Source organism: Oncorhynchus mykiss, chromosome 23 (genome assembly GCF_057628025.1).
Source record: "Oncorhynchus mykiss isolate SJ-2025 chromosome 23, ASM5762802v1, whole genome shotgun sequence".
In the NCBI taxonomy this organism is placed as follows: Eukaryota; Metazoa; Chordata; class Actinopteri; order Salmoniformes; family Salmonidae; genus Oncorhynchus; species Oncorhynchus mykiss.
This window is the reverse complement of record NC_143044.1, coordinates 33,145,071-33,171,227: the sequence shown is the minus strand read 5'-3', so window position 1 is coordinate 33,171,227 and position 26,157 is coordinate 33,145,071. Positions and strand designations below refer to the sequence as shown.

Below are 26,157 nucleotides of genomic sequence, written 5' to 3'. Positions count from 1 at the left end.
TCTCTCTTCTCTCCTCAGGCACGGAGGGTGGGCAGCCATCGGGCCCTCAGGAGTTTGGTGCCATGGGCGGGGGTCCCTCTACCCCAGCTTCCTCATCAGCCATGTGGTCCTGCCTCCACTGCACCTTCATGAACCAACCAGGCACAGAGCTCTGTGAGATGTGCAGCCTGCCGAGGGGTTAAACCCCATCCCTCCTGTGGCCCCCTGCCCTGCTTCTCAATCCCCTCCTTTACTACCCTATGTCCAGCCCTGCCCACCTCCCCGCTTCCTTACGCACCAATGACATCATTGCACCGGGATTGGATGCTGCAAGCAGCTGTGTGATTGGATGTCTCCTCCTCTTGGCCCCTCCCCCTGGCCCTCAGTCCCTCCCATCTCAGACTGCTAAGGAATGATAAGCGCAAAATGAAATTATGTAACAAAGGTTGACTGTGTGCTCTCAATCCTCTCTCTTTCTCTCTCTCTCTCTCCGCCGTGGCCTCTGATGGAGACTGGCTGGGACATGTTTAGGTAAAAGCACTTTGGCATCAAGTCTTCTTCCCTATTTCTCCCTATGGCCCCTGATATTCTTCCATGACCTGGCTCCCAAAAAAATGTCTGTGCTTCAGGACAACGGCAAAAGAAAGACTCTAGAATTTGGATGTTATATCCCACTCACACCAACCAGTGCCCATCCCCTCTTGCTGTTATGACTTATTCTGGAAATTCTGTTGTGTAAATAATATACATTATTTGAGGAATGATTGATGCTGTTTATTTAATTACATTTAATTCCTGATTGTAGCTACAGTATATATCTGGACTTTTGAATCAGTTTGGGTCAGTTTTGCGCCGTCAGATGCTACAGTTCTTGTAGAACTCATCCTCCCTTACAGTTGACAGTTATCAGACAGTGACGGTCTATCTATAAGATCTCTTCATTGGCCCAATCTTAGAGACGTTCAATTTATCTATCATACACAGTCTCATAAATCTAACCTCCTTTATTTAGTGTTTTCTGTTGCAGGAGTGATGTTTGTTCTCAGTTGCTTAGGCTTTTCCCCTTGGTTGATACCCTGCCCTCAGGAGTTAGTTTGGGAGATGGCCTTTTGGGTTATATTTCTCATTTGAATTAGAACTGGCGTACATGCTCAGTATTTTATATCTCCAGTTGAAGCTTATACTGTATAGTAGACATGCCTGTTTTGATGGTAGCTTTGAGATGCTTACTTACAGTGTAGGTAGTTAACCCAGTATCTTCCTCTTTCTTGCCGTAGCTTTTTCTGGCCTCTGTTGTCCTCTTTCAACTGGCGCCAGTCCAGAGGGGCCAGGGCGTAGAGAAAGGGTAATATCTTCTCTGACGGGCCCCCTATGGATCTCCATCACTCTGCCTTCAAAGACTCCATAGGTCACAGGTCAACATAGTGGGAGAGAAAGATACCTTAATGGTCCATGCCTTCCAGCAGGCCAATGTGCTGTGCACCTGGGATGGAGATGAAGAAAGATGGTGAGGGGAAAAAGAGATTGCCAAGAAGGAGGGAGAGGGCAGGCAGTGTCGAGCTCTGGGTGTGTGTGCTTCTTTTACATAGAACCAATATTTCCCTCCACTAAAAGCTGTAAAACTGAACTCATTCCATCGGTAGTAATTTGATGTCAAATAACTGATGTCCACCGCACAATCAATTCAGTAGGGAATGTTTCCCCTTCTCATGCCCCCTTTTTGAGATGCAGATTACAGTGATCCAGGTACACTATAATGTCTATAATGAGAATATGAATGGGTTAGCGGGTATCATTAACCTTCCACACGAGCACTTATTCCACAAGAGCTCTGTGTCAACACTGGGGGGTTGTGTGTTACTTCACATATATCGCTGATTCAAGGGATTCAGCTTTATATGCTTGAAATAAAGCGCTCAAACCTTAACACTGCTATTTTGATGGCATTCAACTAAGTCATTGGTTTGATTTTCGGTTTGATTTTACTCTAATTTGACATTGTAGAAGTCAGATTTAGTCCAACAGATACCTCAACTTTTTCCAGCCTTCAAGTATTTCCTGAAGAGGGGCTTTATTCAAAATACGTAGCGAGTGTCCAAGAGGTTGGGCCTGTCACTTGAAATTTTCATCCATTTTGGGGCTGCTATCAGGAAAGTGTCATTTTTAAGTTAAAAAGAAGAGGTGGGGGGTGGCGGTCATAGCTTTCAAATTATGCTATTTATAAAGATTTTTTTATAAGAGCTTAGAAGTAATTTTCATTGAAGTGAGTATATATTTTTAGTTTGTAGATTAATTTGAGAATGCTTTAAGGTTATTTTGCCTGTTTCTATCCCTTTCCCTCTGTGAGAAGATCTGAAGATCTGCTGATGCCATGCTAACGGATTGATGAACAGTACATAACACGTGTCCTAGCTCTGGTCCAGGGGGTTACATATGGCTTGCTGATGAAGCCGCACGTAATGCCCTGGACCAGAGCTACAAAAGTCCCAACTTCCCGCTCAGAGCTGAAGAATTGGACCCTGAAAGAAAGTTATATGATACTGTACACCTGGATTTAAATTTTCAATATCAAAAATACCAGTAAAACAATAAATTAAAAAAATCCTATCAATGGAGCAGCGTTTTGTTTTGTTGTTTCGTCCTAAAGAAAGCCTGATATGGTTTCTTCATAACTGTACTTTACAGCTGATTTTGCCCTCTTAGTGAAGTGGTTAAGGTTGGGGCCTATTTAAAAGGCCATATGGTGCGTGGCCTCAGAATGCATGTGTACTCTGAAGCACAGTGTGCTTTTTGAAGCAGGACCTCCACCATTGCTCCCGAGTGGCGCAGCGATCTAAGGCACTGCATTCCCTGGTTCGAATCCAGGCTGTATCACACCCAGCTGTGATTGGGAGTCCCATAGGGCGGCGCACAATTGGCCCATTGGTTAGAGCGTTGGAATTGTAACCGAAAGGTTGCAAGATCGAGTCCCCGAACTAACAAGGTAAACATTTGTTGTTCTTCCCCTGAACAAGGCAGTTAACCCACTGTTCCTAGGCCGTCATTGTAAATAAGAATTTATTCTTAACTGACTTGCCTAGTTAAATAAATAAACTCTTTCCCCATATTCTTTTGAAGTCTTTACAAATTGGTGTTTTTCTGATTTGTGTTATTTTGTTCTCAACTGGTCCCTGTTTTTCAGCTTCTGGGAATTGTGTATAGATCCTTGAGACATGGGGCCATGCATTATGCTGAAACATGAGGTGATGGCAGTGAGTTAATGGCATGACAATGGGCCTTAGGATCTTTTCATGGTATCTCTGCATTCACAAATTGCCATCGATAAAATAAAATTGTGGTCGTCTGTAGCTTATACCAGCTCATGCCATAACACCACTGCCACCATGGGGCACTCTGTTCACAACGTTGACATCAGCAAACCGCTCACCCAAACAAGTCACTAGGCACACTCGCTCAACTTGGGACATCTGGCATAGTGTCGTGTGACAAAACTGCACATTTTAGTGTGCGCAAGAAGCACCTGTGTAATGATCATGCTGTTTAATCCGTTTCTTGATATGCCACACCTGTCAAATGGATGGATTATCTTGGCAAAGGAGAAATGCTCACTAACAGGTATGTAAATAAGTGCTTGAAATTGGAGAGAAAGAAAAAAAATTGTGTATATGGAAAATTTCTGATTTTTTTGGGTATTTTTTCAGCTCATGAAACGAGTGTGTAGCTTTGGTTTTACTTTGTTTTCAAATGCATATTTTAAAATTGATATAATTTAGCCATAAAGTCAAGATAATGTATTGATATGATAAAATAGCCATGAAAATAACATAAGGAAGTGTAATGTCCCTGCTTCCAATTAAATCCACTAGTCTGTGACACAATGTCTTTCCTGCTGGCGTGCTGTCTTGATCATTCTGTTTTATGAGGGGGTGAATGTTACGAAGCAGTCCTTTATAGGTGAGAGTTATCGTCTTTGTGCAGATGGAGATACTAGTCTCAACAGGACTCAGGTGGGAAGCAGATGTAGCACAGGCAGGATCGCATTCATCACGCACCAAATGGAATAATACAGACAAAGGTGAACTTGGCCAATAAGAAGCACTACTGAACAGGAATGTCCATGAAGAGGGGTGCTCTCACATTTGTATGTGAGGTTTATCTCGATGGACACAGATTTATTTTACCTTTGTAAAACCAGGCAAGTCAATTCTTATTTTCAATGACGTCCTAGGTGGGTTAACTGCCTGTTCAGGGGCAGAATGACAGATTTGTACCTTGTCAGCTCGGGGGGTTTGAACTTGCAACTTTCCGGTTACTAGTCCAACGCGCTAACCACTAGGCTACCTGGCTACCCTGAAGGCCAAGATGGAATGTGCAGGAAGAGAAGAGGTTAACTCAGTTTCAAACACTAGTGAGATATTTATACATGGTACTACTGGTTTATGGGACTACACTTAAGACCCCCCAGGGAACCCAGTTTAGGTAACCTTGGCTTGACCTCGACCATTGATGTCACATGCTTCTCACATGGAGGTCACAACATGGGGTCAAGTATGACAGAGAAAGGAAGAGAATGCTGGGTTTAAACAATTCTAATAACTCATTCCAACCCAGTCCCTACACATTCCTGTAGATCTGAAAGTAATGTAAAATAAGGTACAGATACTGGATAAGCATTATGATAAATGGACAACCATAATAGTGATGCATGATGTGGGTGTGTTTTTTCTTAGGGGGGTGGAGACATGGATGACACCCTTCTCTTGGCAAGACCTCAGTGTGGGGGAGGGGACATACTGACTGCCAAAAAGTATATGAGCAGGTCCCTCTGTCGGTGCTCTACAAACTTGCACTGCTGTGGGATTATTATCAAACACTGTGACTTATTCAGGACAGAGTTGTTTTGTACGAGCAGGTACATAGTCTGTGTCTACTTATGTATTCTCAGCAAACCCTTCAAAAAATAATTGGTGAAACATACTGTGAGAAAATAATCAGGTTATTACACATTTAGTGTAAGACGATAGAATGGATGTCTGCAGAGCAAGTTAAACTGTCATAATTATCTCAGTTCAGGTGTAATGTATGATATGTCTTATTCTGACTTGAGGATGAGGACTACAGTGGCTTTGCTGTGCCTGGTGGCTCTTTGTGCAGCGCAGAAGAGGAGGAGAACTGAACAGAACTCAGAATGGGACTACGGGACAGAGGGTGAGTGGCTGCCTGGTCTGTTTTAATTTCAGAATCACCTTTATTCACATTTACAAGTACATTTACAGGTACCAGGAATTTGTTCAAATGGTGCTGACCACAATAAACAGAATATACAGACAAGATATATAGATAAATCATTTCCTCACAATGCACATACGGTACCGTATATAGATACAGCAAAAACAGAGCAATTACACATTCTGGTTGGCCCCTCTGAGCATGTGAGTCATCCTCAGCAGTCACAATTTGCTTTCTCTGTTATTATTGCATTCCTTTGTTGCTAATGTATTCTTTAGACATGATACGGACAGGGTAGCCAGAAATCAGCACAGGGATTTTGAAGAATTGTTAGAAGTAGAACTAAGTACAAAACACTATCAAGAAACATTAACCAAATGACTACCCTCTTCCCTGTTCATGCCATTGCAGCAGAGAAGGTAAACACTAGAGTCTGTGCCAACCTCACCCTGGTGTTGGACAACTGGAAGTTTGCCATCATGACCCAAGTCAAAGACCTTCTCCTCAACGACCACAGCACTGTGCTGCCTGACTACGGGAGGTGGGTAGAATCCGTTGTAGATATGTTTAGTAGGTATTTAGATCAGAAGTTCATTGGTAAGCTCAAAAAAATAACATACTGTATGATTTGATAAATATAAAGGTAAGATACTTCACTGTATCTATTACAAAGCCCATTACTTTGGAAATGTACCTTTTAGCTTTAGTCTTTGTTAGTCAGATCCCTTTGTTATAACAGACACAATAAGACTTTATAACATAGAACTTGTTTTTGAACTGTAATGAACTCCCGCAGCCTCCTCATTACATTTTTTTCCCCTCACCCTATCACTCCCTTCCTCCAGGATCCCTCCTCTATCGGATGCCCTAGGAGACCTCTACAAGGAATTCAATGCCCTGAAGGAGCGCCTGGGGGAGCTGACCACCAAGTTTGAGGGCGTCGAGGCATTCGTGGATGACGTGAGGGCAGGAAGAAGCCCTTCCCAGAGAAGAGCAGAGCCCCGCCCACTGACACCAGACGAGGAGAACCAGAGCACCATGCTGACTGGAACTGGAGACGGAACCGGTACCAGCACTGGTACTAGACCACAGGGACGCAGGAACCGGGTGGTGGTCCGGAGAGTCAAGATACCTGCTGATGGTGCCCAGGTCTAAGGGATTGGACTGTGACCACAAACTTAAATACACTCTCCACCTTAAACTCAGTGGTGAAAATGACACTCTTTCTCTCTAAGCACTCAAGAATTCTAAAAATAATGAGCTGGCTAAACAGTAAAAATGTAATGCTTTCCCCATTCCGTCAATGAACTCAAATTGTGGGAGACAAGTTGTAAATATTATTTAGCTATTTCTCATTTTTACACAAAATGTTGGTGAGAATGTTAACCTGTGAATGAATCTGATAACCTCTTTGTCGATAGGTGGCGCCACAGTGTATCCAATGACTATATTACAAGTTTGTGCCTTGCTTCAATAGGGTTTCCTGTGAGGGCTTGATTGACAATTTGATATTTTACAGTACAGTCATTTATCATGTGTTGTTTTTATCAGATTATTGTCTAATTGTACTATTGTATTGGCCTATCATCACAGTTTCACATCTGCATATGAATGATATTATTGATATAATTTCTTTTGATCTGTAAATTATATAAATCTTTAACCTATTGAGCTTTTCTTCAAAGAATGAAGTTACCCCTAGGCACAGATCTGGAATCAGCATTTTACCTGAAAATAGGCATAGGCCTGCATGTATTAGGGGTGCCAAGCATATCCTAGATCCGCTCCTTATTGCAGACATAATAAAGGTATTCTGGTTTAGTTACGGTTGAATGAATGTTAAATAATGACAAACATTTACAGAAAAGGCGCTTTAAAATGAATGCGTGTAAATCATAGTGGGCGTGACTGTGAATATGTTTAGGTTTCTAGTTTGGAAAAAACACAGGCTCAGTTGGTAAGAAATGAAACTGAAAGGCAAAACTTAAGGGACTGTCATACACTGACCTACCCGCTTTAAATTAAGATTACTTTACGTTCACATGTCCAGTTATACATGTAAGATGTTTCGCGATGATCCCTCGAGTTAGGTAAAGGGTGGAGTTTATGAATGTTGGCAGATGAGCGTTAGAAGGTATTGGCAAATGTATCTTACTTTAGTGGTTGTATTGGTGCAACGGACAGATGTCTGAATAGTATTGTAGCAGAGAACAAATTTGTCAGGTAAGGAAGTGCCGCCTGTTTTCTCACAGCTTTTTCTAGTTGTAGGCTGTGATGTTAGCGTTTATTAGAAATATTGTTTTTATAGACAATTTTTTTTTGTCTATAAAGAGACGGTCAATTTTTTGACAAGTTAAATATGCATGTATCTAGTAAATCTTTAGAGGGAAATGCAATATTTTTAATGACATTTTAAATAAGTAAGCAAGCAATTTCTTAGGAAAGAACTCCCATACTCATAACTGGGAGATGAAGAGTCAAACAGAGAAATCGAGGAAACAGAAACTTGGCGACTTCCATCTGACAAACTGATTGAGGAAGTAATTTTACTGCAGCTAAATATGGGGCTTGGCAGCAACGGCAGCGCAGTTGTTGCTGTTTTGTATGTTCCCTAAAATGTCTAAACATAGTAAGTTTCTTTCTGAAGTAGTTAGATATTGCTTCCATTAGAACATTTCATTTGTATTATTCTCCATCTGTAGTGAGAGATTAAGAGAGTGTCTTTAACGTCCAAACCTACCAGAGAGGATACACAACATACAGAGCAATATATCCCGGCCTGGTGGGCTGGCCAGCAGCTCTGCAGATGGAGCTTGGTTCAGGTGACAGTAGTCCCCAAGGAGATCATGGGTCCTTGTCCCAGCAGTGCCCTGGGGTGCCAACAGGGAAACATCGGCCCAACATGGAGGTAACTGCTGAGAAGGACACTGTCACTAAGAGACCCAAGACAGAGGGACAGCAGGTGACACATGACCACCAACCACCTTTCATTTTTACATTTACATAATTTAGCAGACGCTCTTATCCAGAGCAACTTACAGTAGTGAGTGGATACATTTCTGTACTTTTTCCTGTACTGGTCCCCCGTGGGAATCAAACCCACAGCCAGCAGCATACCACCGTGCATTCCACTGCTGGCTTGCTTCTGAAGCTAAGCAAGGTTGGTTCTTGTCAGTCCCTGGATGGGAGACCAGATGCTGCTGGAGTGGTGTTGGAGGGCCAGAAGGAGGCACTCTTTCCTCTGGTCTAAAAAATCTAATCAAATCAAATGTATTTATATAGCCCTTCGTACATCAGATGATATCTCAAAGTGCTGTACAGAAACCCAGCCTAAAAACAGCAAGCAATGCAGGTGTAGAAGCAAAATATCCCAATGCCCCAGGGCACTGCCCTGTGTAGGGTGCTGTCTTTCGAATGGGATGTTAAACGGGTGTCCTGACTCTGAGGTCATTAAAGATCCCATGGCACTTATCGTAAGAGTAGGGGTGTTAACCCCGGTGTCCTGGCTAAATTCCCAAGCTGTCCTTCATACCATCATGGTCACCTAATCACCCCCAACTTACAATTGGCTCATTCATCCCCCTCCTCTCCTCTGTAACTATTCCCCAGGTCGTTGCTGTAATTGACGTGTTCTCAGTCAACTTACCTGGTAAAATAACGGTTAAAAAAACCTGGCGTTGCAAGCGCCGTTCTCTACCAACTGAGCCACACGGGAACCCGTGTGCCTATGTCTTTCATTGTACAATCATTAACAATAAAACAAATGAAACAATTTGGGTAACAGTACATATTGTCCTGATTTAAAAGAGAAACTGACATTTATTGTCATTGCTGACTTTTTTTTGTTATCAACAGGGCCAAACAAAGTCCCCCAGAAGAGATCAGGATATGAAGAAGAAGACAAGGAGAGGTAACAGAAGAAAAAATAAAGGAATGAAAAATCAAGCTGACAAGGATCCTCAGACTCAGAGTACACTGGAAAAAGGGCAGATGGAGACCCAAACCAACCAGGTGTGTCAAACCTTGGAAACACAGACACAAGAACACAACCAAGACCAAGACCACCAAGCTGAAACCAGTCAACAACAGGACCAGTCCATGCATCAGCCTAATGATACAAAACAAACACATGTCAAGGATGCTAAGAGAGTTCACGTCCAGACTCAAACAAATAAACCTAAAGGCAAGAACCGGGCAACTCAGACCCCTTTAGTTGTTCAGAACACACAGCAGACACAGACAGAACCCTCTGATTCCACTCAGCCAATGACAGATGAACATGCTGACACCACTCAGCCAATGAATGAGCAAACACAGAACAGCGATGGAGCAGGCAGTGAAGGAGCAGCATCAGAACCACCTAAGAGGGAGAATCCAAACTCTACCGAAGAGGTAAAGAGTAAGCTCGAATTAGAGAAAGGGGTACAACATTCAGGAGAAAGCTCAGGGAGTCCCGCAGCCTGCCAGGTAAAACAGGGAGTCAAATTAACTACCAAGTCTTATGCAGAAGCTGCAGCGGAAGATAAAACAAAGACTCAGAAGAGGTCGAGTCCTCAGACTTCAAATCAATGCAAAAAGGATTCCAAGAGTAGAGGATGTCGGTAAGCTGGCAAAAGCTTATGGCATGCTGTTATTACCTGAGTACAATGAGTAACAACACGTGACGCGACACACAAGTATACTGTTATTACTTCTTTATTACTGTAACTAGTCACTCAACATTTTCGGTCTTCTTTTATTTTCTCGCCTTCATCAGAGAGCGGTCCCCAGTAAGGATTCCTCCTGGGATTCCTATGTTCACCTTTCATATCTATGCTGTGCTGAACAAAAAGTTCAGATTCAACCAAGAATATGACACACTCTTGTTATGTCATCAAGGTGGAACTCATGCACTTGAAATGACTCATTTCGTGTGAGTATGAATACTTTTCTCCTTACTGGTGATGTTGGATTGATGAGAATATTTTACTGCTTATCGGCTACATAAACCACACAGTACACACATGGTGATAATTATCATTGTTTGTAAATCAGTTTTTAATTTATTCTTTAGAGGTCTATGTCAGCAAGGCTATCTAATAGAAGCAAGTCTCTCAGTACCGGAAAGCTCAATACCCAGGGGACAAATGTTGACTTACCAATATCAGGTGCAGCAAAGGCAGAAAGAGATTGTGGAGATAGCCACAAGGAATATTCAAATTCCAAATGATTCACAAGTAAAGGGTAAGAGGAAAACATTTAAAATCTATTTTTAGAAGTTAACGATTACCTTGTATGCTACATTGAGTATGATACTGATTATTCATCATTGTTTCCAGAGTTGCACCTTTATGAGGGTCACATTCATCGGCTGGAGTCATGGTGGTCCTTCCAAGGGTGGATAGATGTGTTCCAATCAAAAGGAAATGGTATGGCTGATGCCTGGCAAGCCTCTGCCCATCTACTACTAGGCCACATTTTACAGAAATGGGATCCACCCAACCAGGAGAGCACTGTGCAGTTTTCTCAGCTCTTGTGTCATTTCCAGAGGAGTTACTCCTCAGCTGTTCAACAGGTGGTCTACCCAGGATATTTTAATCCCCCTTTGGTTAAGGTGAGTGGGACATTTACAGTGTGTAATGATATTGTAATGGCATTTCAAGAAAACAGTATGACCATTAGATCCAATACCACACATTCAACGTTTTCATTATTTTTCTCTTTTTTTTGGAATAAAGGTGTCAGAGTTGATTTCTGAGCATTTGCTGCAGCTGTTGCATGCTGAGTCCCAGGGAACATCGCAGAAGAGCCAGACTGTCAACAACCCTCTAGTGTTTGGCTTGTCTTTGTTCAGAGTCTGCCAAGCTTGTCAGATAGATCTTGGGGTGAAGGGCTGGGCAAAACTATGCTACGTAGTATCCTCACACACTGCACTTGACAGCAGAAACATAGAGGAAATTAGAAATGTCTTCTCTTTTCCACAAAAGTGAGTTTCAGATGCAATGTTTATATTGTGTTGTTTGATTACAGCAACCCTGTTTATATGTTGGGTGAAATCTGTTAATCTGTCTTTCTTTGTCTCCACAGCATTGTGATTGGTATGATCAACTACTGCTCACAGAGGCTGGTCTCAGAGCTTCCCCTGCTCATTCCTCTACTGCACACTCTCATACAGCCGGGAGCAGACGCTGGCAGGCTTGGTCCTACTATAGAGGAGATGAACTGGGCAGGGCTTGAAAATGTTAAGTACAACAACTTCAGAGAGAGGATCAGAAGCTTTTCTGACAAAAGAAGGTTTGTCCAATTGTCCCCCAAAGTGTCTCAAAACCCTATTTGAGTGGTCCACAATGTGCTTTTTAAAATCTGCATTGTGAATAATTGTATCATTGTGTAGTGAAATTTAACCAAAAATATGACTATTTCTAACTCTGCATATGTGTTCAATTAGACTATTATTCCAGTTAGTTCACATTTCTTATTTTCCTCAGGAGAAATACTTTACAGTACATTGACCTCAAACATGCATAACATTGATGACACTTTCCTCTTTGCAGGATAATGCTCACTTTGATCCAGAATCACATTTCTGTGGCTAAAGAGATGCCTCTGGTTTGGACCAGCTGGCTGTCCCTGGTGGCCTTTGAGGACCTTCCAGAATTCTCCACCCTGAAGAGCATACCTCCAGAACACATAATCCAGAGCCTGCTGTACAGGCTTCGACAGTATGGGGAGAATACTGATGTCAAAACACAACAACAAAATGTAGAGGTAAGGTATGGATGATTCATGTCTGATAAGATTACTCAGTTAAAGAGTAGTGCTATTGGATCTTTAAATATTCATTTGTGACATTATTATTTCAACTTCCAGGTTACTCAAAAGATCCTGTGCTTTGTACTGGAGAAAGTTGAAGAGGAGAAGACAAGGTATTGGAATTTGAGATCTGTGAGCGTGAGTTGTTTGAGTGTAATATTATTCTGCTATTGTATGTGTGGCTTTTGTTTATAGGCTAGCAGATTCTGGGTATGTGGACTCCATCCTCTTGAGTTGCATCAGTGTTCTGAAGAGCACTTGCCGGATGGTGCGACTTGTCCCGTTCTACAAGGCAGCAGTGCTATCCTTCCAACTAGTGCTGAAAGCGGCTGAAATTCTGGATGCTGCACTTGCAAACAAGGTAGTTGTTGATTTGGTAATTTGCTGTTGTTCTATTTATACTCCCTTTTTCTCCTCAATTAGCGACTTTGTCAGCGTGCATGTGCCCGGTCTGCCACAGGAGTCGCTAGAGCGCAATGCGGCTAACCCAGACCCAGACGAGGATGGGCCAATTGTGCGTTGCCTCATGGGTCTCTCGGTCACTGCCGGCTGCGACGCAGCCCGGGATTGAACCTGGGTCTGTAGTGATGCCTTAGACCGCTGCTCCACTTGGGAAGCCGTCGCTGTTGTTCTTTGAACTCCAAAAGTACACCAAATGGTGTGTGTGTTCCTTCCCAGACTCCGGATGGTGAGGAGAAGAGACCTGAGCAGTTCCAGCTATCTGACAAGCTTGGGGACGTGCTGCAACATCTCAGCCAGTGGAGAGACAATCTTCTCTATAATGATCTCCTGAAACAAGGCGCTCAGTCCAAATCCCTCAGCTTCCCCAAAGAAATAGAGGTACTGTAGCCAAACTAGCAGACATACGAGACCTTAGCAGACAATATTTGTTCCCAGACGTACAGTTTTCTGTTAATTATAAACCTGTTTGTATGTGTTGGTAGATGTGGGATGCCTTCCTGAGGGTAGAATGCTCTCTGCAGAGTGTGTCAGCCCAGTGGATGTCCAGCCTGGACAGAGACCTGAGGAAGAGGATCTCTAGGGTGAGTGTATCGGCCTACAGACCAGGTCATACATGCAGGAAACCTAGGAGAGTTTTGAGATTTGATTAGCTAGACACAATTGGTCAGATTCACTCGGACACAAATCAAGCATAGTCCTGGACTAACTAGCACATTCAATGTTCTTTATTGAGCATTATTTTTAGTCTAGGATTAGGCTCAATCTGTGTCAGGGAAACCGGCTGTGTCATTCCTACTATGCAGTGCCTTTTCTGTCCCCAGGAAATATCACTTCTTATTTCATGTAACATGTAGATTCTAAAAGGCTTTAAATATAAGATCAGGTGTCCTTTACCTTAACATCTCAAAAATATGGATCTTGAAAGGGAATTTTATGCATTTTGAAAATGTCCCCTGGTGTTATTTGTCAACTTCTATGAAAATTATAAGCTATAATTTTAGAGTCCAAAATTCTTGAACTCGAGTCACAAATTTGATGACTTGATATAACATAAAATAACTTGAGACTTGGAGCAACAAGACTCGGGACTCGACTTGAGACCGATGACTTGAAATTATCTAGCCAGGTCTTGTAATGTTTTGGCACTCATTTTGTGGCACAGAGTTTACATAGATTACTCTCCATGCAGCCAGAGAGTGTAGCCGCAGTATCTCCATTGCAAAGAAAGGTGCAACAGATTTGGTAGTGAAATGCACACTCGGCACTCTGATTGGACCAACAAACTGTCAATCAATACAGGTCAGATGGTGAGCTAGCGAACAATTGCTGATTTGCTGTACAGCACAAGGATCGGGTGCAGCGCAAACATCAAATTATAGGAAGAGAGGATTGCCATAATGAATAAATATGCAGCTCTAAAAATAATTGGTGATCAGGAATATTAACTGTTTACTTTACAAGCTCATCAGCAATGGGGCAACAATTACTAGCATAGGCCTACTGGTATTTTGGTATGTAACAATTGCTTGAAATTTATGATTTACTTATGAAGTTTGTATTTGGAATTTGCTGTTAGTTATTAGTTATTACTGTGGCGAAGATGCACCATAGGGCACAGCTCTTCACTTGCGCTCCCAACGCTCCTGCCAGCGGAGAGAGCTTTTTTCTCCTGTTGAAATGTTTGCTCTTGCTTTCACACGTTTAAAGGCCCTGTGTGGTAAATCTGTATTCCATCTAATAATACAATAATTGCTAGCGTTTCATAATTCCATCCCGTTTATTGCAACACCTAGACATTTCTGTTTGATAGCCCTACCATTGGGGCAGCAGGTAACCTAGTGGTTAGAACGGGCCAGTAACCGAAAGGTTGCTCGATCGAATCCCAGAGCTGGTAAAAATCTGTCCCTGAACAAGGCAGGTCGTCATTGTAGGTAAGAATTTGTTCTTAACTGACTTGCCTAGTTAAATAAATAATGGTTAAATAAAAAAATACCATACATTTTCAGTTTGGAAAACCATTTCTTACCCTCAGAGTGGGCGCAATGTTTATTGTGCACATGAATGTTCACAAGACTCATGAGGTAGAAGATCTGTTTAATTCAATGTATGGTTTCGCTCCTGGGTGGACGGGTCTTTAGAGGTAGCCAATGAAGACCTTGCTAGATCCATCCCTGTACCAATGACCCTCACACACAGAGTTGCGTGTGTCCTATGAGCCAATGTATGCTTGATCCGAAAATGTGGTCGGAAGCACCGTATGGATGGTGTTACGGTGTAAGTGCAGCACAGCCAATGCAGACGGCTTTTTTGAAATAGGCTACGTGGCCTTCACTCCATGGTTTGGAGTCAGAATGTTGAATAAGCTAAAATAAGCTAAAATGATTGTTCCATCATGGTGTTGAAATATCATGAATAATCATTAAGTCTGATTAAGAGTGAATGTACTAATGTAACAATGGATGTGGAAATTGCCTTTTACATTGAAGAACCAGTTTATTGGTTGTAGTTGCTAATTGGGTAATTGTATGGTCCTGGGGGCCAAGTGCTTATATTATGTAGGCTACCTGTTTGAGCTCCTGTTAGACAGATTCCATTTGGTTTCTCAAGGGGAACCAGGCTGTACAGTCTTGCCCTCTACCTGTGTCCATACAGGTAGTCTCTGTAGCAGGCTTAACCTGCCCTATTTCATTTGGGCTATTGCCTGTGTATATTTGGTCCACCACATTATCCCTATTGTCCACCCTGTGGACAATAATGCAATAACTATGGGATTATGCACCTAAAACGGACGGCAGGTAGCCTAGTGGTTAGAGCGTTGGGCCAGTAACTGAAAGGTTGCTGGATCGAATCCCCGAGCTGACAAGGTAAAAATCTGTCATTTTGCCCCTGAGCAAGGCAGTTAACCAACCCACTGTTCCCTGGGCTCCGAAGACGTGGATGTCGATTATGGCAGCCCCCCGCACCTCTCTGATTCAGAGGGGTTGGGTTAAATGCCGAAGACACATTTCAGTTGGATGCATTCAGTTGTACAACTGACTAGGTATCCCCCTTTCCCAATCTACTTATATATTTTGTATGATTTGGCTCTTTCACCATTGGATCACCAAGACCCGTAAATAAATCTACCTGCCTTCTGCTGATTTCATACCCTAATGACTGTTACAAGGTTCACATTTTACAATTACATAGATTAGTCAAAATGTGTTGTAGACAAACTAATGAAAATGGCTGTCTGGTAGCCTCAATAAATAGACAAAGATTTGTAGTTGAACAAGTCCTTGCATGTAAAACATTTTTTTTACTTGACTTGAAAACTTGGACTTGACTCGAGTCTTCACCCGATCTACTTGGGACTCGACTTGCATCTTGTGACTCGAATAATTGTGACTTTGTCCCACCTCTGCTATTTTATAGTCCTAGTTAAAAAAAGGTTTATTATTGTATTTAACATTTTATGTGTCCCTGATAACACTTTCCACCCAGTTAGTTTGTAGTAATTCTCCTTAGAAAACAGCATTTCCACCCTGTTAGGCTAAATTATATAGAAAATGTATCACATTTTAAAATGTTAAAATATATTTAATATATACGTTTAAACCCTCTTCACGTGTTTACCATTATTCTAGCGTAATCTCAATCACCCACAAAGCTATTGATTATTTAGACTCCAAATTTCCACCCTATTATCAAGCCTGTTAGGATAATGCAATAACTATGGGATTTAATTGTCTGAGCTTGACCAATATATTATTCTGAAAGTCAAACATGTCCTTTTGTGGTAGAATACAAAGAAAATTACAAATATATACTCCCCCCCACATAGTATAAATAACCCAGCCCTATATCCCCCTGAGGTCAATCATTTTCTCTTTGCTTCACAGGCCAGTGATATGGACAAGGTGGTGGTGTGCTGCCTTGAGACATCAGTGGAAGCTATAGGGAAGAGCCATGCCACCATAAAGACCTGCTTTCAGGAACTGTGTCGCTCTGCCATCAAGAACATCTGTCAGGTTAGTGGCATCCATCTTAACAAAAGCTGACTGGAAGACAGTCAGAATTATCATTACTAGTGAGTGAGTGAATGAGTGAGCCAGAAATTGAGTGAGAGAATAAGTGAGTGAGGAATAAATTGAGTGAGAGAATAAGTGAGTGAGGAATAAATTGAGTGAGTGAGTGTGAACATGATCATGATTGTTATTGATGAGTTATTTCTAATTTTCAGGATGGGAAAGAGGGGGACCTTATGCGAATGCTGTACCCCCTGTCTAAGGTGCTCCCCCCCTCTGTCCTGTCTTCCATCGTGGTTGAGTCAGCGCGCCGGTTTGAGAACGACCCTGTTGGTCACCTGCTGGACCCCCAGTCTTCCCTCAACCACCTCCTGTCTCATGGTACACCTCATGTCTCAATCAATCAGTCTGATAAGTCATAGTTACAATATGTCCACTAGTGTAATTTATCTATTGATATGTACCATGGTTTATATATGCCAATTGCTTACATATCTTAGTGTTTTTGACATGATTATGACAGCCTTATGGAGTGTTCAAGTAAGTTTTACCCTTTTTTTTAGAGATCCTGATTTTAATGTTTATGCAGGTAGCTGATGTTTATACTTACAGATACCTGACTCTTTTCCAGGGGACTGGAAAGTGATCCAGGTGGATGCTGAGGCTGGTGAGGTGATCGGAGGCTGTCGGAGTGCCCTGGCCTCCCTGGTAGAGGCTCTGTGTCTGGGTCATGTACCTGTGGGACATCTTCAGACCACCCTGAAACACAGAGAGCAGTTCAAACAGATCTACCGCCAGTGTAAGTGCCATCATATCTCTCAATACATGGACTTAAATGATGGTAATGGATTAAGTTCAATGTTCTCAACGTGTTACCTAAAAAAATCTCTCTCTCCGTGAATGAAAATTATGTGCAAACATCACAGAATGATCTCTGAGTCGAGTTCTGCAGGTGCTAAGGTTTTTTTACTTTGTTCCACCTGGCATGCTCTCCTGCTGGTATCATGTTTTAAAGTATGACCCAGTATATGTTGAAAAAACAAGGCAAAACAGCATGTCAAGGCAGGCAGGGGTCAATAATCCATAGAGGGTGTAAGGTACAGGACAGCAGGCGAGCGGGCTCATGGTCAGGTCAAGCAGAGGTCGGTATTCCAGAGTAGTGGGGCAAAGGTACAGGACGGCAGTAAGGGTCAGGAATGGTCAAAACCGGGAAACTAGGAAACAGGGACTATAGCAGGAGCAAGGGGAAAGCGCTTGTAGGTTTGAACAAACAAAACAAACTGGCACAGACAGACAGAAAACACAGGTATAAGTACCTAGGCGACATTGGGGAAGATGGGCAACACCTGGAGGGGGGTGAAGACAAGCACAAGGACAGGTGAAACAGATCAGTGTGTGACAGCTGGTCTGGTCTTCCACAGATAAGAGGCCTGCTAAGCTGGAGAATGTTCCTGCTGATGCTGAGGTGATCCTGGCTCAAAGAGAGAAAGACCTCCAGGCTTTCTACCAGCAACGAGAGCACGTGGACACACTCATCAAGATGATGGGCAAGGTCTCAGAGAACATCACAGGTGAGAAACTGAATGTCTCAGCAATAGAATGTAATAAGATACTGTATAGATGCAAAGTCACAGAGATGCAGTAAGTCATCTCAAAAGAAAAAAGTAATCAGAGAGAGAATGGTTGGCTAAGGTATTCTCTCAGCTATGATGTAGTACAGTATGTTTATCTCTTTTCACCAGCTCCAGAGATCTCCACTCTGGAAGACCAACACAGAGCTGACTTCCAAACAGTGAGCCTGAACAAGCTGGTGGTGGTCCAGCCCTGCTGTATGAAGAAGGGAGAAGAGCAGCAGACATCCCCAGGGCTGGTTCTGTGGTACAGCGCTAACCAAGGGGTTCTGGAGATGGCCAGGGAGATGCACGAGCTGGGTGACAGTAACCTGCTGCTTCGCTCCTGGGTGGACGGGTCTTTAGAGGTAGCCAATGAAGACCTTACTAGACCTATCCCTGTACCAATGACCCTCACACAGGTCTGCAACATCATCTGGAAACCCCGGTTGAGCGACTTCTGTCAGCTAGGCCTTAGGATCGCTATGTCGCTTGCCACCTTTGAGGAGATCGACCAGGCACTGAATGCCTCAGGGGACCAGGGAGAGGGTTTTCAGATGAGGAGGGAGCTGGGGCTGATGTCTGGGAGGCTGCAGGGGTACCAGGAACTGGAACAAGGCTGGGTGGAGGTCAGGCTGGGCCAGATCCAGGAGTATCGTCAGGTCCATCAGGCAGTAGCCTCGGCCAGTGCAGTCCTGAGGATCGCTGAGAGGATGGATCTTAGAGGAGACTTCAGTGAGATCCACAGTCTCACCCAACTGGTAATAAAGCAGTCACTTTATCATAGAGGTTTCATAATGGTGTTGTTAATATGAAATAGTGTTGTTAATGTTTATGATTGCAATTTCTGCCAGAAGGTGTATACTACATTATCTTGTCTGATTTTCTCTATTCTATAACAGTTCTATACTTTGTAATTAATTGTGTCATGTAACATACAGGAGGACGACTCGTTCAAGATGAGGGTCCTGGGGTCACTCAGTGATGACCTCATCCGTGCCAAGCAGCAGCTGTCCATGGTCACCCCGCAGCACACTGCATGTCTAGAGGTGTTCCTAGACAGCCATACTCTGGTCAGCTGGGTCCAGGACCAACTCTGTAGTAAGACACTGGCCAACACTGTTGTCCAACAACACGGTCCAACACCACTGACCAGCACCATGATCCAACACCACTGTCCATTTCAGCCATTATGGTTGGCCATTCAGCAATTATGGTTGAGTTTGGCATTCAAAGGGGACTTAATCTAAGTTGAAAGTCTCTTCTTTTACTGTTTATTTACATTGAACAGATATGAGTGATGTGAAAGTGTTTGTGGACCTGGCCTCCATCTCGGCTGGAGAGAATGACACAGAGATCGACCGAGTGGCCTGTTTCCATGATGCGGTGATGGGCTACAGTCCTTTGCTCTACTCTCTCTCCCCCAAGGCTGGGTTTGAGGAGTTCATGTTCTCTGCTAGACAGGTGTGGGACAACCTACAAAGAGACAAGAGACTCCCTGCCAAATTGGTGATTACTTTCTCTCCATTCTTTGAATTCAATATTAAAGGTAATTTGTCCTGTTTTTGGGAGACCTAAGGTGACTGTTCTGTAATCCTTGGGTGTGTATAGTAACCATACCATGTTCACACTGATATACCGGTATGTGTATTCTAGAGGGACTCTTGTCATTTGCTGGGCTGGCTGAAGGGACTGAGGGAGACCCATGGGTCAGTGGAGCAGTCCTCTCTCTCCCTGGCCTCGGCGATTAATGCACAGGGGGTATACCACGTGGGCTGGTCTGAGACACACACAGACACGGTGAGTGGAATGTCTCAAATGAGCACAGATCTGACATCAATCAACATGAACCATGAAATACACGTCTTCTTCTTCCTGTTTGTAGAGATGTCTGCAGAGCCTGCTGGTGGTCAGAGTGAGGAAGGACCATGAGGTGAAGAGCTATAACCTGGAGGAGCTACTGGAGCTGCAGAATAAGCTGATGCTCATGTCATCCAAAGGAGAGCATGGCAAGGAGCATGTCAACAGGTTCACCCAGGTCAGTTGATTTCAATGATGCCTTTACCATTGAGCCCTACTGTATCACAACAAGAACATAACAATAGCAACATGACAGATTTGTTTTCTGGTCTGAAAAGTTAATGAAATATTTAAAATCCCTGTCGCTAGGTGTTTGAGGGAGTTCAGAGACTGGGCTGCATCCTCCTCCAAATGCAGTCTACTGGCAACATGCTTTTCCGGGAGTGTCGAGCCCAGGTACAGTGTAGCCAGGAGAAGCAGCCATGCATCCGGGTCACGTTCTCCTCCCTGCGGGGTAAAGAGATGGTGTACAGTGGGGAGGTGACAGAACAGCTCCAGTCCCTGTGTCGCTCCATGGAGACCTGCCATAAAGAATGGTGTGCTTTCATCAGTGAGAAACGTTCCCAATTCCACACGCTGAACCACTACACATCTGAGCAGGTGGTTTACCTGTGCAGGTGGATCTACAGCGTGTGTGAGAGGGGGGCCTGTGTTCCTCAACAGGTGTGGCACCTGCTGTCTCCCATTAAGGCTGGGTGCACGCTGAATGATGTCAGAGAGGCCTTCGCCACGGTAACAGAGGTGTTGTCAGGGACACTTTCTGGAAATCCAGCAGTGTGGGAAGAGGATGATGAAGATGATTCTGGACGTTCTATGGACTTTAGATCGATTGGACACAACGTTGACAAAAGATGGGGGTACAATGACGAAAATATCGAGAGCAATGTTGAAGAAGTGGGGGATATGATTGAGTTCTCAGATACTGAGGAAGATGAGATAAAAGAACTCTCACCTATGGCCCAGAGTGATGCAAAGGAGGAGGAGGCTGAGGAAGGTCTGGAGGACCTGTGGAGGCGATTTAAAGAGGACATGCCAAAGTACCTCATACAGCATGTAGACATCACTACTCTGGCTCGCTTCCTCTCCTGCCTCTCAGAAATGAACCAACAGGATGTCAAGAGGAAGCTGCCTCCTTCACTCCAAGAAGGTAAGCCCAACCTCGTCCTCTGCCCAGCCACAGAGGTCCTGAGCACCACTCTGTCCTTCTACATGGAGAGCCCAGATCAGCCTCTGCCATCCACTGATGAAGTTCTGGTCTGCAGAGAGGACACCACAGAGGAACAGGTGGAGATCTTCCTCAGTCGAGCCCTGGGCAGGGGCAATGGTGCCGTAGGGAGCCAGCAGAAGATATACACCCTGGTCAACCCAGGCCTGCTGGGGTACGACGTCAGTGTGGCCGTTGGGGAGCTATTCGAGGACCTGGAGAGAAGTGCGGGCCCCCATTACCGCCTGGTGATGACCAGCCCAGTGATGCACCAGCACAGATACGTGCCCTCTTTCTTCAGCAACCACAAAGTTCAGGCAGGAGTGGGCATCACTGCAGAAAATGCCAGAAGATATCTCCGTCACCACTTTACTGTTCCGTTCCAACACAGCTCTGTCTCACTCATCTATCCAGACAAACTGTCCGTCTGGGTTGTCTCGTCCACTCGCCCTGCAGTTGGTAAGGAAAATTATTGTAATATCTGTTACAAGAATGTACTTGTTTTATAAAAGTATTTACCTTATACTATATAGTGTTCTGTTATTTTTTGCAATAGGGAAATCCCTTTATGTGGACCGACTGTTTGAGAAGTTCCTGCAGACTTCAACCAAGGCCCAGCATGTTAGGATCAGACTGATAGAGCCACGGGTTGATCTAGACTCATTCATACATACCCTGTCAGAGAGACTGGCACTGTTGAGGGAGCAGGACCCTGTGCTGCTTCACATTGACACTGCTGCGGTAGGTCTACAGGTGGAGGTCTACAGCGGTCTCTTTTCTGTGTAATGATTGTGTATAAGGATGCATCAAACGGTCACTATTTGTGCACATAAAATCATGGTAATATTTTGCAGAGAATCAATGAAGACAATTCTGTTGAATTTCAGGTTAATGTCGGTCTAGAAGAGTTCCTGTTCCACTTACTGGTTCTGGGAAGTTTGAGTGACAACAAGGGAATGCTTTGGAGAAGAAATGTAGCTCATCTGATAGCAGTTGAGGTTCTGAGACCATACCCAACCCTTCAGAACCAACCACACACTAAGGAGGTAGGACTCATGACTATTGCTATTAATACTACCCAGACCTCTTTTGGAATACGATTTTCGTGGGTCTCATCTGTTTCTATCCTTCCTCATATATGTAATGTGGTCTTGTTTTTTCCATAGATGAGAGTTGGACTTCTTGACATTCTACCTACCATCCAATGCAGACCACCGAAGGAGGTGAAGAAGTTGTTGTTGACAAAACGGAGAACCTTGGACCCACTGATGGATGAGCAGGAGTTTGCCAGTGGAGGGATTCAGAGGCCTTATCAGTTCCTGAAACGATTCAACAGAAATGAGAACCTGGATCCATTTTATTACCGGGAAGGATCCAGAGAGGGGGATCCTATTGACTGTCTACATCACCTTCTGGCAAACTGTGGATTGAAAGATCCGTCATGGGCTGAGCTCAAAAACTTCACCTGGTTCCTAAATTTGCAGTTGAAAGACTGTGAGAAGTCAGTTTTCTGTGACCCAGACTTCCTTGCTGAACACCTGCGGGGTTTCAAGGGCTTCATCGTGAAATTCATGATCCGGATGGCACGGGATTTTGCTTCACCGTCTATGGACACTTCTGACCAGAGTCCCTCTCTGCTCCTTGATGACAACCAAGGAGATGACCTTCTGGCCCGTTTGACCATTCGTAAGCGTTGGGAACGCGAGTCTCATCCATACATTTTCTTCAATGCGGACCACTTCTCAATGTCATTCCTGGGCTTTCATGTGATGAGAAGTCCTGTCGGAAACACTCTCAATGCAGTTGATCCTCAGAGCCATGCAGTGTTGATGGGAGATGTGATGACTCATGAACTTCTACAGGGCCTTCAGCGGCAAGGGATCTCGCTCACTGAAGACTTTGACGGTTTGCCCAGAGCAGAAAAGATCAAGAGGATTTCACGTGTTGTTGGTGCCAAGAAAGGGATGATGAAGGGGACATTTGATCCAGACCCGACCTATGAGCTCACTGCTGATAACGTGATGAAGATGCTAGCCATTCACATGAGGTTCCGTTGTGGAATCCCTGTCATCATCATGGGAGAGACCGGCTGTGGGAAGACCCGATTGGTCCGTTTCCTCTGTGATCTCCAGAGGGAAGACAGAGAGGTAGAAAACATGAAGCTGGTAAAAGTGCATGGTGGAACCACAGCTGAGATGATCTACAGAAAGGTGAGGGAGGCAGAGAGACAGGCAGATATTAACCTGAAAACACACAAACTAGACACTGTTTTGTTTTTCGACGAAGCCAACACCACAGAATCCATCTTTGCTATAAAAGAAGTTCTGTGTGACAGAACTGTGCAAGGACAGCCCCTGAAGGCGAATACTGGCCTAAAGATAATCGCTGCCTGCAACCCTTATCGGAGGCACTCTCCTGAAATGGTGGAGCGCTTGGAACGTGCTGGGTTGGGATACAGAGTGAAGGCAGGAGAAACAGAAGACTGTCTTGGCAAAGTCCCTTTGAGGCAGCTAGTGTACCGGGTCCATCCACTGCCTCCTAGCATGGCTCCTTTGGTCTGGGACTTTGGTCAGTTGAGCAATTCCACTGAGCTCTCCTACATCAGACAGATTGTCCAAAAGCAAGCCAAGGATCATGATTTGCCTGTGACGTGTGGCAATGTAATATCAGGTGTGTTGGCAGCCTCTCAAAGTTACATGCGTAATCGAAAGAACGAGTGCAGTTTTGTGAGTCTGAGAGACGTGGAGAGGTCCATAAAGGTGCTAGTATGGTTTTACCACCATAGCAACGACCTGTTCCCTGATTCCAATGATTCCAGCGTTCAGAGGACTTTGAAGTGCCTGGCACTTGCAGTGGGAGTGTGCTACTACCCATCTCTGGTTTCAAAGAAGCAGTACTTATCAGCTATCAGTCAACACTTCCCAGAACCGCTGAACACCCCAGAATCACTGCAGCAGGTGATTTCGTCATGTCAAGACTTCTTCCTCGAGAACATAGAGACAAGGGAGACAGTGGCCAAGAACATAGCGCTCAAAGAGAACGTGTTCCTCATGGTGGTCTGCATTGAGCTCAGGATTCCACTCTTTCTGGTTGGCAAACCAGGGAGCTCTAAGTCCCTGGCCAAGACGGTGGTTGCGGACGCCATGCAGGGCCAAGCGTCCCACTGTAGCCTCTTCCAGAAGCTCAAGCAGGTGCACATGGTCTCCTTCCAGTGCAGTCCTCACTCCAGCCCTGAGGGCATCATCGGAACTTTCAGGAACTGTGCCCGATTCCAGAAAGACAAAAACATGGATGAGTATGTGTCAGTGGTGGTGCTGGATGAGATTGGGTTAGCAGAAGACTCCCCACAGATGCCCTTGAAGACCCTTCATCCCCTCTTGGAGGATGGCTGCATTGACAATGACAGGCCAGACCCATACATGAAGGTTGGGTTTGTTGGGATCTCAAACTGGGCTCTGGACCCGGCAAAGATGAACAGGGGGATCTTTGTGTCTCGGTGGGATCCGAGTGAGGATGAGCTGGTGGAAACAGCCAAAGGGATCTGCTCATCCTCCATCCCAATTCTTCTGAAAATCAAACACCTCTTTCCACTGTTAGCGAAGGCCTTTTTGAATATTTGTAAAGAGACAGCGAAGAACCAGTTCTTTGGTCTCAGAGACTATTACAGTCTGGTGAAAATGCTTTTTGCTACAGTCAAATGTTCAGAAAAAGAACCAAACGACAGAGAGTTGGCAGAAGCCATCTTGCGTAACTTCAGTGGACAACCTGAAGACTTTGATCCTGTCATTTTCTTCCAAGATGTCTCCCAGAACCTCAGAGAAGTTCCCAGACCAAGTACTCTGCAAATGGTTGAACAAAATCTTGCCCGAGACAACAACCAAGAAAGCCGGTACCTCCTTCTTCTAACCACCAACAATGCAGCCCTCCATATCCTTCAGCAGCAAGTATTTGCCATGGCAGACTATGCATCCCCTGAGATTGTGTTTGGCTCAGGCTTTCCCAAGGATCAGGAATATGCCCAGATATGCCGAAATGTGAACCGGGTGAAGACCTGCATGGAAACAGGCCGTACTGTTATCCTTCTGAACCTACAGAACCTCTATGAGAGCCTGTACGATGCCTTGAACCAGTACTATGTCTACCTGAGTGAGCAGCAGTATGTGGATCTGGGGCTGGGGTCCCACAGGGTAAAGTGTCGTGTCCACAGGGACTTCAGGCTGGTGGTGATAGAGGACCAGATGAAGGTCTACACACAATTCCCAGTGCCACTCATCAACAGGCTGGAAAAACACAGGGTGGACAGAAGCACAGACCTGACTCCCTGGCAGCACAGGGTTCTGGCCAAACTCAAAGAGTGGGTGCAGGACTTCTCTGGCACTGCGGTGTCAGAAGATTTCCAACTGTCTGATGTTTTTGTTGGTTTCCATGGGGATGCCTGTGCCAGTGCTCTCTTGCAGGCCCTGGATAGTAGGGAGCATCAGAGGGATCCGGCTGTGGATCAGCAACACAAGGATGAAGGAGATGAGCCTCTGGGGGATGTGGAAGCAAATGAGACAGGTGAGCACAGACAGAAAGAAGGGGCTGATCCTTGTGTTATGGATATGGATGCTGATGATGAAGAGAAGAACATTTCAATGGATGAGGCTGAGGATAATGTTCTCATGGAGGTGGTAGATGATCAAGATGGAGAACCGGCATGCACACCTACCAATAGCAAAGTAGATGATGATTACATGGCAATGGATGCAGATAAAGATTATGTGGAGACAGGAAACAGTCAGTCTAAAGGGACAGATGAGGAAGAGAAGGTATTTGAATCAGCCAAGGGTTACCTGTTGAATTGTGCCACACCTGACTCAGTGCTAAGGCTGAAGTATACAGACCTCGGAAATCAGGAGAAAGAGAGACTTCAGAAGATGTACTTTCATCATCAGCATAATCACTCACTAAGGGACTTCATGAAGAGCCACTTGTCGTCAGAGAACTCCAGCAAGTTTATTGAAGTAAGTAGAGT

At 44.3% G+C, this 26,157-nt stretch overlaps 3 protein-coding genes across 22 annotated transcripts in view; all 3 read left to right on the top strand.

Annotated features, from left to right (window-relative positions):
- Positions 1-2,586, top strand: part of nploc4 (NPL4 homolog, ubiquitin recognition factor) — a 31,429-nt gene extending 28,843 nt beyond the window's left edge. For both annotated transcript variants that reach the window (XR_016491085.1, XM_021581074.3), the window contains one exon: positions 19-2,586. Coding sequence is in view for 1 of the 2 variants with exons in the window: in XM_021581074.3 (XP_021436749.1) it covers positions 19-182 (164 nt within the window). In the remaining variant the exon portion in view is untranslated. The remainder of the gene's footprint in view (positions 1-18) is intronic.
- Positions 2,587-4,714: 2,128 nt separating this feature from the next.
- On the top strand, positions 4,715-7,029 carry LOC149972569 (uncharacterized). Its single transcript, XM_090217340.1, has 4 exons — positions 4,715-4,891; positions 5,087-5,187; positions 5,620-5,749; positions 6,054-7,029. The coding sequence occupies exons 1-4, from the start codon at positions 4,722-4,724 to the stop codon at positions 6,361-6,363; spliced, it is 711 nt and encodes a 236-aa protein (XP_090073466.1). The 5' UTR covers positions 4,715-4,721; the 3' UTR covers positions 6,364-7,029.
- Positions 7,030-7,154: 125 nt separating this feature from the next.
- rnf213b (ring finger protein 213b) overlaps positions 7,155-26,157 on the top strand; it is a 65,915-nt gene continuing 46,912 nt past the window's right edge. For 12 of the 19 annotated variants that reach the window (XR_016491080.1, XR_016491079.1, XR_016491084.1 and 9 more), the window contains exons 1-26: positions 7,155-7,431; positions 7,911-8,170; positions 9,064-9,809; positions 9,965-10,120; positions 10,262-10,431; positions 10,527-10,801; positions 10,926-11,173; positions 11,275-11,481; positions 11,742-11,955; positions 12,058-12,113; positions 12,196-12,361; positions 12,679-12,840; positions 12,945-13,043; positions 16,344-16,472; positions 16,685-16,850; positions 17,101-17,268; positions 17,891-18,040; positions 18,212-18,840; positions 19,021-19,180; positions 19,371-19,588; positions 19,736-19,879; positions 19,965-20,117; positions 20,249-21,602; positions 21,700-21,884; positions 22,031-22,189; positions 22,310-26,146. Coding sequence is in view for 13 of the 19 variants with exons in the window: in XM_090217334.1 (XP_090073460.1) it covers positions 8,015-8,170; positions 9,064-9,809; positions 9,965-10,120; positions 10,262-10,431; positions 10,527-10,801; positions 10,926-11,173; positions 11,275-11,481; positions 11,742-11,955; positions 12,058-12,113; positions 12,196-12,361; positions 12,679-12,840; positions 12,945-13,043; positions 16,344-16,472; positions 16,685-16,850; positions 17,101-17,268; positions 17,891-18,040; positions 18,212-18,840; positions 19,021-19,180; positions 19,371-19,588; positions 19,736-19,879; positions 19,965-20,117; positions 20,249-21,602; positions 21,700-21,884; positions 22,031-22,189; positions 22,310-26,146 (10,107 nt within the window). In the remaining 6 variants the exon portion in view is untranslated. Of the gene's footprint in view, positions 7,838-7,910; positions 8,171-9,063; positions 9,810-9,964; positions 10,121-10,261; positions 10,432-10,526; positions 10,802-10,925; positions 11,174-11,274; positions 11,482-11,741; positions 11,956-12,057; positions 12,114-12,195; positions 12,362-12,678; positions 12,841-12,944; positions 13,044-16,343; positions 16,473-16,684; positions 16,851-17,100; positions 17,269-17,890; positions 18,041-18,211; positions 18,841-19,020; positions 19,181-19,370; positions 19,589-19,735; positions 19,880-19,964; positions 20,118-20,248; positions 21,603-21,699; positions 21,885-22,030; positions 22,190-22,309; positions 26,147-26,157 lie in introns of all 19 variants that reach the window. The other 7 variants (XM_090217330.1, XM_090217329.1, XM_090217331.1 and 4 more) reach the window with 6 other exon arrangements.

Excerpts from the sequence above, each read along its gene's own strand:
- LOC149972569 (XM_090217340.1), top strand. The coding sequence starts at position 4,722 with ATGGATGACACCCTTCTCTTGGCAAGACCTCAGTGTGGGGGAGGGGAC. Across the intron at positions 4,892-5,086 it reads GAGTTGTTTTGTACGAGCAG|GATGAGGACTACAGTGGCTT; the intron begins GTACATAGTCTG and ends TTCTGACTTGAG. Across the intron at positions 5,188-5,619 it reads ATGGGACTACGGGACAGAGG|CAGAGAAGGTAAACACTAGA; the intron begins GTGAGTGGCTGC and ends ATGCCATTGCAG.